Below are 17,081 nucleotides of genomic sequence, written 5' to 3'. Positions count from 1 at the left end.
CCGTCGGCCTCAGCTTCCCAAAGTGCTGGGATTACAGGTGTGAGCCACAGCAACCGGCCTTCCATACTTCATTTTCTATTCAGAAAAGCTCAATTTTGGGTTAAATGGGCATGCCCTGGGATAATAAGAAAAAATAAAACCAATATAAGGAAGAACATATTGATTTTTGGTTTTTTTAAATGCATGTAGGTGAGGCTGGGTTTGACAGATGTGTCCTCAGTTGGTTGTTTGTTTTTGAGACAGAGTCTCACTCTGTTACCCAGACTGGAGTGCAGTGGTGCAGTCTTGGCTTACTACAGCCTCTGCTTTCCCGGTTCAAGCGATTCTTGATTCTCATGTCTCAGTCGCCCAGGTTGCTAGGATTACACAGGTGCACCCACACGCCCAGCTAATTTTTATATTTTTAGTAGTGACGGGGTTTTGCCTTGTTGGCCTGGCTGGTCTCAAACTCCTGGCCTCAAGTGATCCACCTGCCTCGGCCTCCCAAAGTACTGGGATTACAGGCAAAGCAAATAATGAAACAACAAAAGAACGAAGACGGGGATTTATTGAAAACAAAAGTACACCCCATAGTGGGGAAGCGAACCCACGCAGCAGCTCAAGGGCCCAGATACAGAATCTTCTGGGGTCCAAATACCCCCTAGAAGTTTCCCACTGGCCACTTTATGCTCACTTGATGTAACTGAAGTGGTAGCCCACAATCAGTCTGAGTGGTTGCAGAAAGCAACCAATCAGAGGCCAGGGTGAAGTTACAAAATTATACTTCTATGCAAACGAAGACTCTCCCGCCATCAGTGTGATTGGTTGTGGACAGCAACCGTTCAGAGGCTGGAGTGAAGTTACAAAGTTGCAAACGAAGACTGGAAGTCACTCAGTGTGATTTGTTGCGGACAGCCAATTTCCCATCTGTCATGCAGAAAAGGTCCAAGGGAACAGCCTCTGGTTCTTTTGTTACTTAGGCGTGGAAAGTTGAGGTTTTCCTTTCAATTTAGTTCTAAGAAGTCACGTGAAACAGCCATAGGTTCCCTGCCTGCAGACCCTATTCTCCTGCCTCATTTACTGCCGTCCTCCCTGCCCGCCTCTTTTAGCGACTGGCATGAGATGAGGATTCGTCTTCTAATATCCCTCACCAGTCCTTCCCCTCTGTCATTTAGCGAACTGCTCACTGGGCACTAGGACTTTGGGGAGAGTCCCAAGAGAGCCCTCTTCGTCCAGGGGCTACTTTTTTCTCTTCCAGCCTCCATCTCCTAACTCAAGGGGTACAGCTCAGTCAGATTATGTTTGGCGCCCCGGGACAGTACAAATCCAGGGCCCGTGGATAGAGGAGGCATCTCACTACGCTGCACGAGGCCACCTCGCAGTAGGCAGCCCAGCCCTGCCCCAAAACCCAAGAGCCTAACCAGGAAGACAGGAGGAGGCCGCGGGCTTCATCTCCCAAGAGATGGACTACACCTCCCAGCAGGCTCTGCGCGCAGGCTGAGGATCCCTCCGCTCTTTTTCTGTCCCGCCAGCTGGGCCCCCCGCGACCAGCCAAGGGCCAAGGCCAGGTCTTTCAGAGTCTGAGGTCCGTCTTCTTATCACATTTCCGGGGAGGGACGGCTAGGAGCTCCGGAGGAAAAACGGACTTTTTTTGAGGAGAAAAGCGGAGGCAGACGGTGGATGATAAGACGCCCCGCAACTGCAGATTTTCGCGCGCTTTGGCGCAGGTGGTTGTGGGTAGCGCGCCTGGGAGGGAGACAGAAGTCGGGGGCCGTGGCGCGCAGCCCGCGGGGCCTGAAATGATGTTCGAGGACGAGCCCCACGCTGAGGGGGCGGCGGTGGTTGCCGCAGCCGGGGAGGCGCTACAGGCCCTGTGCCAGGAGCTGAACCTGGACGAGGGGAGCGCGGCCGAAGCACTGGAGGACTTTACTGCCATCCGAGGCAACTACAGCCTAGAGGTGAGCGGCAGCAGGTGGGGCAGCCGGACCCTACCCTCGCCAGGCCCCACCCCTGCCCCGCCCCTTCCCCGGCCTATGGGGTGGTGGGAGTTCCCCACCTAGGAGGGTCGCTGCGCAGCCAGGCGCCGAGGGGCGGGAAGGGTGGGTGTAGCTCAGCCAATCCACCCATCATTTTGAGGCGGGAAACTGAAGCCCAGGAAAGGAGCGGCCTAAGTCCCGCGCCACTCAGACCCCAGACTTCCTGACCACACTTCCCTCTACCCCGCCAAGCGCCACAAACGTCATGGTGCTGCCCTTCAATTAGTAAGAACAAATATAATGGTAAAGTGAAAATGAACTGCATGCCAAGACACCACTGCCCAGAGCTTTAAATGGACCCTCAGTTCCGTCTGAACCCCTTCTGTGATCCCCATTTCACGCATGAGGAAGCGGAGCCCTAGACGGGTTAAGCTACAGGCCCAAGGTCACACGGTTAGAGATGGAGCCAGACCCAGGGTCTGAGCCGTTTAACCCCCACCCTCTGCTTCACCAGGGTGGAGCTGCCGGTCGTTGTGCAGCAGTTTGATCAAAGCCAATGTGCACACGAAGCTGATTTCAGCCCTACGTTTCCTCCTCCGTCAGAGCATCGTCCTGATGCTTTGCATCAGTGTCTGGCTCTGAATAAAACAAATGTCAGTTATAATTACTTGATTTTTTTCCCCATCATTCTTGCATTTTATCCTCACAACAGCCCTGTGAACATGGAATGGCAATGAGTATTAGACTGCTTTCCAGGTGATAATGGCAAGGCTCAGAAGGTTGTCTTGCCTAGGGTTATTCTAATATAGAAACCCAGGCTGGGCGTGGCGGCTCACGCCTGTAATCCCAGCACTTTGGGAGGCCAAGGCGGGGGGATCACTTGAGGCCAGGAGTTCGAGACCAACCTGGGCAGCATGGCGAAACCCCATCTCTACTAAAAAAATACAAAAACTAGCTCGGTGTGGTGGCGCCTGCCTGTAATCCTAGCTACTCGGGAGGCTGAGGCAGGAGAATTGCTTAAACCCAGGAGGCATAGGCTGCAGTGAGCGGAGATCACACCACTGCACTCCAGCCTGGGTGACAGAGCAAGACTCTATCTAAAAACAGAAAGCAAGCCAGACGAGCATAAGCCCAGGGTAGACGGAATTGTGATGGAGTGTATTTCATGTAGCACCAACTGGCCTCATGTTCAAAGGCTTTCATGTGTCAAGGGCGCTGGACCCACTCCCAGGGTGCACCACTGACTCACCACCCAGTGAAATAATTGCTGGGTTCAAAGGCATAGAGTTGGAAAAGTGTTGATTGTATGTGTGTCTATATATGAAGGAAAAGTACCTGAAAAAAGTGTCTTCAGGACTGGATAGACTGGGTAAAGGACAATGGTCCACATCCGTGGGTGGCATGACTGGAGAGCTGTGGGAAGAATAAGAAAGTAAGGGAGATTAGAATGAATGGCCTCTCAATTGAAAATAGGTTGATTTTTGAAAGCCTGAGAAAGCATTTCTGACATCCTAGGTCTGATTTGGTCTCTCTTGCCCAAGGTCACACCATCTGTCATTGAATAAGCATTTACTGTGTCAAACTATGGTCAAGGCGTGCACCTGTTTCAGATTCTTGAATATGACAAATTTGTTCCCAGTTTTGTGGTATATCCATGCCATTCCCTCTGCCTGGAATCTTTCCCCTCACCCCCAACACCAGCAAAGGTTGAGAGCTAAATCTCTAGTTAGGCAGAGTTGAATAGGACATCTTCAATGTTTGCTCTACTTATTTATTTTTTCTTTCTTTTTTTCTTCCTTAGAAACAGGGTCTTGGCCGGGTGCACAGTGGCTCACACCTGTAATCCCACCACTTTGGGAGGCCGAGGTGGGCAGATCACCTGAGGTCAGGGGTCCAAGACCAGCCTGGCCAGCATGGTGAAACCCCGTCTCTACTAAAAATATAAAATTAGCTGGGCATGGTGACGTGCACTTGTAATCCCAGCTACTCGGGAGGCTGAGGCAGGAGAATCTCTTGAAACCAGGAGGTAGAGGTTGCAGTGAGCCAAGATCGCGCCATTGCACTCCACCCTGCACAACAAGAGTGAAACTCCATCTCAAAAAAAAAAAGAAAAGAAAAGAAATAGGGTCTTGCTTTTTTGACCAGGCCTGGAATGTAGTGGTGCAATTATAGCTCACTGTAAACTCAAACTTCTGGGCTCAAGTGATGTTCCTGCTTCAGCCTCCCCAGTAGCTGGGACTATAGGCATGCACCACCGTGCTCAGCTAATTTTTCAATTTTTTGTGGAGATAGTATCTGACTATGTTGCCCAAGCAGGTCTTGAACTGGCCTCAAGTGATTTTTCTGCCACAGCCTCCCAGAGCATTGGGATTACAAGCATGAGCCACCGTGCCCAGCCCAATGCTTGCTTTAGAAAGCACAAATGTATGAACTGAAATTTTGTGTTTATTCTATCCAGTGTTTTATTTTCCTCTTTTTTTAAAATCAATTTTTGTTGAAGGCATTTGGAGTAGTCATTTTCATATATCTCATGCTTCCTAAGAAGTCTTTCTCCAATCCCTACCCCTCTCTAGTCTACCTGACAAACTCCTGCTTACATTTTTAGTGATTTACGAATTTTGTCTCCTTTTGTGAGGCCTTCCCTAAACTGTAGTCAAAATCAGTTATTCACTACACTATATTCTCCTACAACACTTTATCTTCAATTCTTACAGCTTCTATATCTCATCAATTATAAATAATAGTATCTGTTCCTCTTCTTAGCTCCAGATGTGAAGTTCTGTGAGATCAGAAACCATTTTTTGTATTTCTAAAGCTTGGCAAGTAGGCCTTAGAAATGCAAAAAATGGTTTCTGATATCATAGAATTCATAGAATTTTTATGAAATAGAATTTTATCAAATAGAATTGTATTCTATTTTATTCTCATGGAAGAAAATAGTTGACTTTTTTAAGGAAAGAAAGTCAGGCCGGGCACAGTGGCTCACGCCTATAATCCCAGCACTTTGGGAGGCTGAGGCAGGAGGATCACTTGAGCCCAGGAGTTCAAGACCAGCCTGGGCAACATAGTGAAACCCTATCTCTACAAAAAATAAAATAGGCTGGGCATGGTGGCTCACACCGTTATCCCGACATTTTGGGAGGCTGAGGCAGGCGGATCACTTGAGCCCAGGAGTTTGAGACTAGCTTGGGCAATATGGCGAAACCCCATCTCTACAAAAACTAGCTGGGTGTGGTGGCATGTGCCTTTAGTCCCAGCTACTCCAGAGGCTAAGGTGGGGGGATTGCTTGAGCCTGGGAGGTCGAGGCTGCAGTGGCCCTCATTCCTGGAAGTCAAGGCTGCAGTGGCCCTGATTGCACCACTGCACTCCAGCCTGGGGCAACAGAGTGAGACCCTGTTTTAAAAAGTAAAATAAAAATCAGTGTATTCTTTAATGTCTTAAAAAAATTGAAACAATAGTTTTAGGACTTAATATTTTCACCATCTTGCTAGAATTTTCATTTAGTAGCCTGTGTCAAAGGCTCTATAATACTTGGATGCTAATCCCAAACAACTCTTTCTCTTTTTCTTTTTTGAGACAAAAAAAGTGCCTCAAGCACTTCTCCCATCTCAGTCTCCAGAGTAGCTGGGACTACAGGCACATACCACCACATACTGCTAATTTTTTTGTATTTTGTAGAGATAGGGTTTTGCCGTGTTACCCAAGCTAGTCTCGAACCCCTGAACTCGAGCAGTCCACCCACATCAGCTTCCCAAAGTGCTGGAACTACATGCGTAAGCCACCATGACCAGACCCTATTCCCAAGCAATTCATTAATCAAAGCTTGTAAAAATATTCATCTTTAAGCTTATCTGCCTCATTTAGTGCTTTGAGAAAAGACTTCTCATTCCTTCAGGGTAGGAACATTGGGTTTATTGATGGCCACCCATTTCTACCCACCCCTTTTAGATTATTGCAAGAAATCTTTTTATCAATCTTTTTATCCTTCTAGGGTTTGGTCTTAAAGACAGTCTGTGGAACAGTGTATAAGAACACTATTGTGTTGTGCTATGAGATTTACATCTGTAATTCTTTTTTTTTTTTTTTTTTTTTTTGAGATAGAGTCTTGTTCTTTCACCCTTGCTGGAGTCCAATGGGTCAGTCACAGCTCACTGCAGCCTTAACCTTCTGGGCTCAAATGATCCTCCCATCTCAGTTCCCCAAGTAGCTGTAGCTGTAGACATGTGCCACATGCCCGGCTAATTTTTTCCTTTTTTGTACAGATGGGGGTCTCACTATGTTTCCTAGGCTGATCTTGAACTCCTGAGCTCAAGCAGTCCTCTGCCTCAGCCTCCCAAAGTGCTGGGATTATGAGCATGAGCCACTGTGTCTGGCCTTTATCTGTAATTCTTTTTTTTTTTTTTTTTTTTTTTGAGATAGAGTCTCACTCCCATCGCGCAGGCTGGAGTGCAGTGGCGTGATCTTGGCTCACTGCATCCCCCACCTCCCAGGTTCAAGTGATTCTCCTTCCTCAGCCTCCCAAGTAGCTGGGATTACAGGCGTGCACCACCACACCTGGCTAATTTTTGTATTTTTTTAGTAGAGACGAGGTTTCGCCACGTTGGCCAGGCTGCTCTGTAACTCCTGGCCTCAGGTGATCCACCCTCCTCAGCCTCCCAAAGTGCTAGGATTATAGGCGTGAGCCACCGCACCGGCCTATCCGTAATTCTTAATCCTTAAACTTCAGCTATTGTATTTCAGCAATGAAGTCATGAAGTGATTCTAGCTTGGAGATGTCTGAAGTCTAATGCAGAAAATTGTTGAATTCCCAAAGGTCACCTTTTTGTGGCATTGTAAATTGAGATATCTGCTAATATGGAGAGCCATGCTTACTACAGTCACGTGCTGCAGAACATTTCAGTCAGTGATGGACCACACATACTTTATTTTTACTATATGTTTTCTGTGTTTAGATACACAAATAATTACTATTGTGTTACATTTGCCAGCAGTATTTAGTATAGTAACATGCTCCACAGGTTTGTAGCCTAGAAACAATAAACATACCATGTAGCCTAGGTTTAGTAGGCTATGCTATGTTTGCACAACAAAATTGCCTAATGTTGCATTTCTCAGAATATATCCCTGTCATTAAGCAGTGCATATGACTGTATTTTAAAGATGACATGTTTTGGGGTAAATAATTCCCCAAATGTTTACCTCACAAAAATGACAGTCTCCTTCATGTTGCATAAGATTAGTATTAATTTTTTATGTGTGACTCCCTTGCCAGTTTTTTACTCTGTTCTTGCCTTTCCCTGCCAGACTAGTTAAAGAGAAACATAAAGCAAAAATGGTAGAAAGAAACTTCAGGATCATCAAGGCCATTTCTTAAAATCAAGAAACTCATGCTGACAAATTTTAAGAGAACTCTTCTGGTAATTCAGACATGCTTCACTCAATGACAGAGACATGGTCTAAGAAATGCAACACTAGGTGATTTTGTTGTGTGAACTTCACAGAGTATACTTACGCAAACCTAGATAGTGTAGTCTACTACACACCTAGGCTGTTTAATATAGCCTGTTGCTCCTGGGCTGCAAACTTGTTCAGCATGTTTCTGTACTGAATATTATAGGCAACTATAATGGTGAGTATGTGTGTATCTAAACATAAAAGGGGTACAGTAAATTATAATTTTTTAAATATATAGAACAGTTAGAACATACAGTATTACAATCCTTTTTTTTTTTTTTTTTTTTTTTTGTGACAGAGTGTCCCTGTGTTGCCCAGGCTAGACTGCAGTGGCACGATCTCTGCTCACTGCAACCTCTGCCTCCCGGGTTTAAGCTATTCTCCTGCCTCAGCCTCCAGAGTAGGTGGGATTACAGGTGCGTGCCACCACACCCAGCTAATTTTTTGCATTTTTAGTAGAGACGGAGTTTTGCCATGTTGGCCAGGCTGGTCTTGAACTCCTGGCCTCAAGTGATTCACCCACTCCAGCCTCCCAGGCATGAGCCACCGCGCCTGGCTAGTATTATAATCTTAAGTGACCACCATTGTATATGTGGTCCAGTGTTGACCAACGTTGTTATGTGGCATATGCCTGTATTAGATTTGGAGTGTAGGTGAAAGACTTTTTTTTTTCTTTTTTTTTTTTAAGAGACAAGATTTAAGAGACAGGATCTCGCTCAGTTGTCTGTGTTGGAATGTAGTGTCACAAACATAGCTCACTGCAGTCTTGAACTCCTGAACTTAAGCGATCTTCTTGCCTCAGCCACCCAAGTAGCTGGGACTGCAGGCAAGCACCACCATGCCTGGCTAATTTTTTTATTTTCATTTTTAGAGTCTACGTTGGCCTGGCTAGTCTTAAACTCCTGGCCTCAAGTGATACTCGCACCTCAGCCTCCCGAGTTACTGGGATTACAAACATGAGCCACCAAGCCACGCTTTTATCTTTAGATTAATATTAATTTAGCATGTTTTAGTTGTAAAAACACAGAACTAAGAGTAAGGAGTTTTATACCCATTACTGCAACTAACAGCTTTGTGACCTTGGGCAAATATCTTCACTTCTCTGGCCCTTTATCTACATAAGGAAAATTGAGACCAGATAATTCTATATCTCTTGTTTCTAGAATTAAAGCATTTTAACATAATATTATATCTGTTTTGCTGTTTGTCTTTTGCTTGTCAGGGAGAAGTTACACACTGGTTGGCATGTTCATTATATGTTGCATGCCGCAAAAGCATTATTCCCACGGTTGGAAAGGGTATCATGGAAGGCAACTGTGTTTCACTTACCAGAATACTACGTTCAGCTAAATTAAGGTAAACCTCTTTGATGTTTTTAAATGTTATATAAGCTCTAAATTTTAGAATCAGTTTTCTCTTGTTTTGAAATCATTTGACTTCATTTAATTTTTATTTTATTTATTTATTTTTGAGACGGAGTCTCACTGTGCCAGCCAGGCTGGAGTGCAGTGGTACAGTCTTGGCTTACTGCAATCTCTGCCTCCTGGGTTCAAGTGATTCTCATGCCTCAGCCTCCCGAGTATCTGGGATTACAGACACACACCACCAAGCCCGGCTAATTTTTTGTATTTTTTTTTAGTAGAGATGGGGTTTCACCATGTTGGTCAGGCTGTTCTCGAACTCCTGACCTCAAATGGTCTGCCCACCTCAGCCTCCCAAAGTGCTATAGGATTATAGACGTGAGCCACTGTGTGACTTCATTTAATTCTGAGTTTGTTATAGATAATCCTTTCCCAATTTTCATATTCTTTCTCTGCCTTTCTCAAATTCTACTAGAAACCTCTGTGTTAAATCTGTAGCTATACTTTTTAAAAGTAATTTTTTAAAATTTGGAAATAATTTTAGGCTTACAGAAAGTTACAAAAATAAGAAAAGGACAATACCCATATACCTTTGACTCAGAGTCACCTGTTATTGACATTTTATCCCATTTGCTTTCTCATTTGATTTTTCTTTCTTCAATATATAGATCTTTCTCTCTCTCTCTCTTTTTTTTTTTTTTGAGATGGAGTTTCGCTCTTATTGCCCAGGCCAGAGTGCAATGGTGCGATCTTGGCTCACTGCAACCTCTGCCTCCCGGGTTCAAGCGATTCCTCTGCTTCAGCCTCCTGAGTAGCTGGGATTACAGGCATGTGCCACCACGCCTGGCTAATTTTGTATTTTTAGTAGAGATGGGGTTTCTCCATGTTGGTCAGGCTGGTCTCAAACTCCCGACCTCAGGTGATCCACCCGCCTCAGCCTCCCTAAGGGCTGGGATTACAGGCGTTAGCCAGCGCTCCCAGCCAGATCTTTCTCTCTTTTTATCCTCAACCATTTCAATCTAAGTAGCATACATTTATAGGCTTTTACCCCAAAATACTTCACTGTGTATTTCTTTAAATAACTACAGTACAGCTACCAACTTCAGCAAAATTAACACTGATAAAATAATTTTACTTAACTTGCCATCTCTATTCTAGTTTTGATTCAATAATGTTCTTTATAGCATTTTTTTCTCTGGAAGTACAATTTCTAATTAAGGATCAGGTATTGCATTTGCTTATCATGTCTATTTATTCTTCTTTAATTAGGAACATTTCCATAGCCTTTCTTTTTCTTTTATGACATTACCATTTTTGAGGAATATAATCCACAATCACTTTGTCCCTTTCTTTAATTAAAAAAAATTTTTTTAGAGACCGGGTCTTGCTCTATTGCCCAGGCCTTGAGTGCAGTGGCACCTTTTTAGCTCACTGCAGCCTCAAACTCCTCAGCTCAAATAATCCTCCTGCTTCAGCCTCCCAAGTAGCTGAGACTACAATCATGTGCCACCATGCCTGACTGATATTTTAAAATCTTTTTATAGAGACAGGGTCTCACTATGTTGCTCAAGCTTGTCTCAAAGTCCTGACCTTAAGTGATCCTCTTGCCTCAGCCTCTTTATTTTTTTATTTATTTATTTTTTTTTGGGACAGAGTCTCACTCTGTTGCCCAGGCTGGAGTGTAGTGGTGCAATCTTGGCTCGTTGCAGCCTCCGCCTCCCGGATTCAAGCGATTCTCCTGCCTCAGCCTCCTGAGTAGCTGGGACTACAGGCATGTGCCACCACGCCCAGCTGATTTTTGTATTTTTGGTAGAGACGTGGATTCACCATATTGGCCAGGCTGGTCTCAAACTCCTGACCTTGTGATCCGCCCACCTCAGCCTCCCAAAGTGCTGGGATTACAGGCGTGAGCCACTGTGCCCACCCTCATCCCCTCTTTTAGTAGATGGTTCCCAATTTCGGATTTGTCTCCTATTAACTTTTGATTAGATGCAGGTTAGTCATTCCCTAATGGAAAACTGTATAAGTGATTTTGTGTCCTCAGGATATCACAGCTGATGATGGCATGTGTTATCTATCTGCATTGCATTGGTGATGTTAATTTTTGTCATCTGGTTAAGATGTTGTCCTATTTCTCTACTGTATATTAATTTTTTTGACCTTGCAGCTACTCTATGGGTCTCAGATACATCTTTTACTTTCTCTAGTATCAAGCATATAGAATTATTTGGCTGGATAGGAAACAAAACAAATTTAGCTATCCAGTTTGGATTCATGCTAATATTATTTGTTTCTGGGACAAAACTATTTGTGGTCATTGTCTATTTGCTATTCCTGGGTTTCCAGAATAGAAGAGGAGCAAAGTTTAAAGCCCTATCCAGAAATGGCAAATAGGTTTTAGTTGATGCTAAATTTAAATTTTTTTTTTTTTTTGAGACGGAGTTTCACTCTTGTTGCCCCGGCTGGAGTGCAATGGCCTGATCTCGGCTCACCGCAGCCTCTGCCTCCCGGATTCAAGTGATTCTCCTGCCTCAGCCTCCCCAGTAGCTGGGATTACAGGCGCCCGCCACCACACCTGGCTAATTTTTTTGTATTTTTAATAGAAACAGGGTTTCACCATGTTGGCCAGGATGGTTTCAAACTCCTGACCTCAGGTGATCCACCCGCCTCGGCCTCCCAAAATGCTGGGACTATAGAGGTAAGCCACCGTGTCCAGCCTAAAAAAAATGTTTTTAAACAATTTTGGTTCTAAAAATAAAATAAGATGATAAAAATTAAATGAAGATCAATGGGGTTAATTTTTTAATTGAGCAAGACATTATCATTGTTAGTATAAAACAATCTGATCTTTTTTTGTCAATGTTTGTCATCATTGTTCATATAATTTCAAAAATCTTTGTAATAGATTCTGGGGGAACTGAACAAAAAAGAATTATAACATAACAAATGTAGAGCAGTACATGGCAGGAGAATCACTTGAACCTTGGAGGCGGAGGTTGCAGTGATCTGAGATAGCACCACTGCACTCCAGCCTGGGCGACAGAGCAAGACTCCATCTCAAATAAAAAAAAAAAGACTGGGCGCGGTGGCTCACGCCTGTAATCCCAGCACTTTGGGAGACTGAGCTGGGTGGATCACAAGGTCAGGAGATCGAGACCATCCTGGCTAACACAGTGAAACCTCATCTCTACTAAAAATACAAAAACAAAATTAGCCAGGGGGGTGCCTGTAGTCCCAGCTACTTGGGAGGCTGAGGCAGGAGAATGGCGTGAACCCAGGAGGCGGAGCTTACAGTGAGCCGAGATTGCGCCATTGCACTCCAGCCTAGGTGACAGAGTGAGATTCTGTCTCAAAAAAAAAAAAAAAAAAAAAATCAAATTTCAAATAATGAAACAAACTCTGGAGATGGACGGTGGTGTTGGTTGCACAATGTGAATGTACTTAATGCTACTGAACTATAGACTTAACAATGGTTACAACGGTAAAGGTTGTTGTGTATGTTTTACCACACACACACACACACACACACAAATGTATTTTCAAAAATTTTAAATTATACAGAAGGCTTATAAGTAGAAAGGAGTCTCCTTGGCCACGCACAGTGGCTCACACCTGTAATCCCAGCACTTTGGGAGGCTGAGGCAGGTGGATCATCTGAGGTCAGGAGTTTGAGACCAGCCTGGCCAACATGATGAAACACCGTCTTTACTAAAAATACAAAAAAATTAGCTGGGCTTGGTGGCGGGCGCCTGTAATCCCAGCTACTGGGGAGGCTGAGGCAGGAGAATCGCTTGAACCCAGGGAGGTGAAGGTTGCAGTGAGCAGAGATAGTGCCATTGTACTCCAGTGTGGGTGACAAGAGTGAAACTCCGTCTCAAAAAAAAAAAAAAAAAGAAAAGAAAAACGTCTCCTTTTGGCACTCTCCATAATTAACTATTATTAATAATTTCTTCTGGCCAGGCACAGTAGCTTATGCCCGGAATCCCAGCACTTTGGAAGGCTTAGACGGGCGGATCACCTGGGGTCAGGAGTTCAAGATCAGCCTGGCTAACATGGTGAAACCTCATTTCTATAAAAATACAAAAAATTAGTCGGGCATGGTGGGGCACACCTGTAATCCCAGCTACTCGGGAGGCTAAGGCAGGAGAATTTCTTGAACCCAGGAGGTGGAGGTTGCAGTGAGCCGAGATTGTGCTATTGCACTCTAGCTTGGGCAACAAGAGCAAAACTCTGTCCCAAAAAAAAAAAAATTATTCTTATGTACAAACATATAAACTTGTTTTTTGGTATTTTTTCTTTTTATTTTATTTTCTCTTTATTTTTTTGAGACAGAGTCTTGCTCTATCACTCAGGATGGAGTGTAGTGGTGTGATCACAGCTCACTACAGCCTAGACCTCACAGGCTCAAGCAATCCCTCACTTTCATCTCCCGAGTAGCTGGGACCACAGGTGTGCACCACCATGCTTGGCAAATTTTATATTTTTTGTAGAGACAATGGTCTCACCATGTTGCCCAGGCTGGTGTTTTTTCTTTTTAAAACATAAATTATACTATATGTGTTGCTCTACAGTTATTTTTCTTTATATTTTGGAAATTCTTCCATATCAGCATATGTAGTTCTACCTCATTAATTTTTTTAACAATGCTAGGATATTTTAGGATATAAGGATCTTTCATCTATTTAGCCATGCCTTATGGCCATTTCGATTGTATCCAGTCCTTTGTAGTTGCAGACAAATAAACATCATTGTAAAGATGATATTTCTGATAAATTCCAAAAATATGTATGATTCCTAAAAATAGGTCAAAAGATATATCTTTTTTGGTCAGGCCCAGTGGCACACACCTGTAATCCCAGCACTTTGGGAGGCCAAGGCGGGCAGATCTCTTGAACCCAAGAGTTCAAGACCAGCCTGGGCAACAGGGTGATACCCTGTTTCTACAAAAATTAGCCAGGCGTGGTGGTGCATGCCTGTAATCCCAGCTACTCGGGAGGCTGAGGTGGGAAAATCACTTGAACCCGGGAGGTGGAGGCTGCAGTGAGTTATGATGATGCAACTGTACTCCAGCCAGGCTGGTAAAGCAAGACCCACTCTCAAAAAAAAAAAAAAAAATTCCATTAAAAATAGTTACAAACTTATGAAAAAAAAAAAAAAAACTAAGTCTTTTTAAAATGTAGGTTGATATTCTCAAAGTCCCTTTCCCCCAAAATGTTTTTATCTTTTATTTATTTTTTTTGAGCTAGAATCTTGCTCTGTTGCCCAGGCTGGAGTGCTATGGCACGGTCTCTGCTCACTGCAGCCTCTGCCTCCTGGGTTCAAGTGATTCTCCTGCCTCAGCCTCCCCAGTAGCTGGGGCTACAGGTGCATGCCACCACACCCGCCTGTATTTTTTTTTTTTTTTTTTTTTTTGTATTTTTAGTAGAGACAGGGTTTCACTATTTTGGCCAGGCTGATCTTGAACTCCTAACCTTGTGATCCGCCCACCTCGGCCTCCCAAAGTGCTAGGATTACAGGTGTGAGCCACCACGCCCAGCCTGTTTTTATCTTTTTTATTTTTTATTTGTGTTTTTTGAGACAGGGTCTCACTTTGTCACCCAGGCTGGAGTGCAGTGTCACGATCTCGGCTCACTTGCAACCTCTGCCTTCTGGGCTCAAGCGATCCTCCCACCACAGCCTCCTGAGTAGCTGGGACTACAGGCACATTTCACCACGCTCAGGTAATTTTTGTATTTTTAGTTGAGACAGGATTTCACCATGTTGGCCAGGCTGGTCTCAAACTCTTGGCCTCAAGTGATCCACCCGCCTCAGCCTCCCGAAGTGCTAAGATTACAGGCATGAGCCACCACGCCCAGCCTCCCGCAAAACGTTTTTAAGTGTCAAATTTTTAATGCTAAAAGAGCAGTTACCCAGCATCAATGTGTTCATTCAGAGAAATAAACAAAAATTTCAAATGATTTTATTTGCTTTGACTTATAATAATTTGGGCTGTTTTCAAAATTTCAACTTAAATATAATTTTTTTTAACTTTTATTATTATTATTTGAGTCAGGGTCTTACTCTGTTGCCCAGGCTAGAGCACAGTAACATGATCTCAGCTCACTGCAACCTCTGCCTCCCAGATTCAAGCAATCCTCCCACCTCATCCTCCCGAGTAGCTGGGACTACGGGTGTGTGCCACTATGCCCAGATAATTTTTGTAGCTCTTTCTTTTAGAGATGGGGTTTCACCATGTTCCCCAAGCTGGTCTTGAGCTCAAGTGATCCACCCGTCTTCGCCTGCCAAAATGCGGGGATTACAGGAGTGAGCCACCACACCTGGTCCCATCTCTAGATTATTTATACCTAATACAATGTAAATACTATGTAAGTAGTTGTTACAGTGTATACTTCAGGGAATAATCACAAGAAATGAAGTTGGTACTTGTTCAATACGGACACAACCATCCTTTTTTTCCAAATATTTTTGATGTGTGGTTGGTTGAATCCATGGATGTGGAACTCACAGATATGGAGGGTAAACTCTAGAGAGAGAGAGTGTGTGTATGTGTGTGTGTTTGTGAGTGTATGGTGTTGGTGGTGGAGTAAAATATATATAACATAAAATTCATAAAATTGACAATTTTTAAGTTCAGTGACATTATGTACCTTCACCTTCACATTGTTCAACCAACACCAACACCATTTCCCGAACTTTCTTATCTTCCCAAACTATACACATTAAATGGTAACTCAGCTGTTTAGCTGTTAGTCCAGCCCAGCTCTGCCTCAGTGAACTGTGCTGTGCTCTGCTCCACTGAGGTGCAGGGCTGACTGTATCAGCACCAGCAGGGGGGATGGCTGGCCCCAACCTGAGGAGGAGGAAAAGAAGGAGGTACACAGGTCCCTGGGGTTTCTGGTTGTATTCTTGTCCCTGGGCCCCTGCGTTGTCCCTTAGTGAGGCAGAAACCTTATGATCCTGGCCCAGCCTTGCAGGCTCCCCGGGCATAGAGACATGTGCTCTGTGCTGTCTTCTAGGGGCTGCTGCTGCCCTATGTCTCCTGGCCAGTTGACATTTTGGCAACCATGAGGTGACCTGAAGTGAGCCTCCATTTACTGATATTATAATTGGAACCTTGGTACCATTCACCCAATCTCGCTGAGCCAGCAGGGGTCTCTGGTGAGTCTCCTCTCAGATTTCGAATTTTCCTAATTTTGGTTTGAGATTCATACTTTGTTCAAGCAACCAATTCCACACTTGTTGGAGCTGGAATTAAAGTTCTGCTTTTAAGGACACAATCATAGACACTGATTATTTTACCTAGGCTTTGATTGGAATGGCATATTTTCAGATATGATCAGACTGCTTTAAAACATTGAGGTTGTTTTTGTTTTGTTTTTGTTTTTTTGGAGATAGGCTTTTACTCTGTTGCTCAGGCTGGAGTGCAACGGCATGATCATAGCTCACTGCAGCCTCAAACTCTGGGGGTCAAGCTGTCCTCTTGCCTCAGTGACCTAAGTAGCTGGGGCTATAGGTGCACTCCACCATGCCTAGCTAAATTTTTGTTTTGTTTTGTTTTTTGTTTTTTCTTAGAGACTGGGTCTGGCTTTGTTGCCCAGGTTGGTCTTGAACTTCTGGCTTGAGAAGATCCTCCTGCCTTTGCCTCCCAGAGCACTAAAGCACTGGGATTACAGGTGTGAGCCACTGCACCAGCCAAAGTTTACTTTATAGAGCTGATAAAAAAGATTGGGAAGATTGACTCGCCATTGCAGAACAATCATGTATTTGGGTCATGTTTAGGTCAATATCTCACACCATTAGGAAGGTTCATTCCTAAGAAGTTGAGTCCCATGGAGGGGGGAATATTACAAAGGACGAAAGCTGAATTTTAAACGAGAGAAGTGGTCCTGGAACCTGTTTCAGTCTACATGACTGTCCCTTTGATCAAAGCAATTCCTTGAGCAATCATTATTGTTCAAAGGTTCCCTAACAAGGTCCCTGACCTTGCAGTAAGTAAAAAATGTCACTTTCTGACAAGCCCAGGAACCTCAAGATATTTTGGGGGACTTCAGGAAGAGAGGATTTCACCCAATGCATACAGGTATTATGGGAACAGTCTGATGATGGATCCTTGGCTTGACTTCTTAGCCTTAAGGCTTTTAAAAGTCTAATCCAAAATTCCTTATGAATGTTCCAACAAAACCAACTTAAAAGAGCCTAGGTGACCACTCACTATTCTTATTGCCCCCTATGCAAATAATCAGGCCAAATATATTACTAAAACTTATTTTGAAAGTAAATTGCGAGCCAGGCGTGGTGGCTCACACCTAT

The 17,081-nt window shown here is 44.1% G+C and overlaps 1 protein-coding gene across 1 annotated transcript in view; it reads left to right on the top strand.

The window, feature by feature from the left end:
* The first annotated feature begins 536 nt into the window (after nucleotides 1-536).
* The window catches only part of RBL1 (RB transcriptional corepressor like 1), a 93,897-nt gene continuing 77,352 nt past the window's right edge, over nucleotides 537-17,081 (top strand). The window contains exons 1-2 of the mRNA XM_054467759.1: nucleotides 537-1,937; nucleotides 8,633-8,766. Of these exons, the coding sequence (XP_054323734.1) occupies nucleotides 1,779-1,937; nucleotides 8,633-8,766 (293 nt within the window). The 5' untranslated portion in view covers nucleotides 537-1,778. The remainder of the gene's footprint in view (nucleotides 1,938-8,632; nucleotides 8,767-17,081) is intronic.

This window comes from Pongo pygmaeus, chromosome 21 (genome assembly GCF_028885625.2).
Source record: "Pongo pygmaeus isolate AG05252 chromosome 21, NHGRI_mPonPyg2-v2.0_pri, whole genome shotgun sequence".
In the NCBI taxonomy this organism is placed as follows: Eukaryota; Metazoa; Chordata; class Mammalia; order Primates; family Hominidae; genus Pongo; species Pongo pygmaeus.
This window is presented reverse-complemented; position numbering and strand designations above follow the sequence as displayed.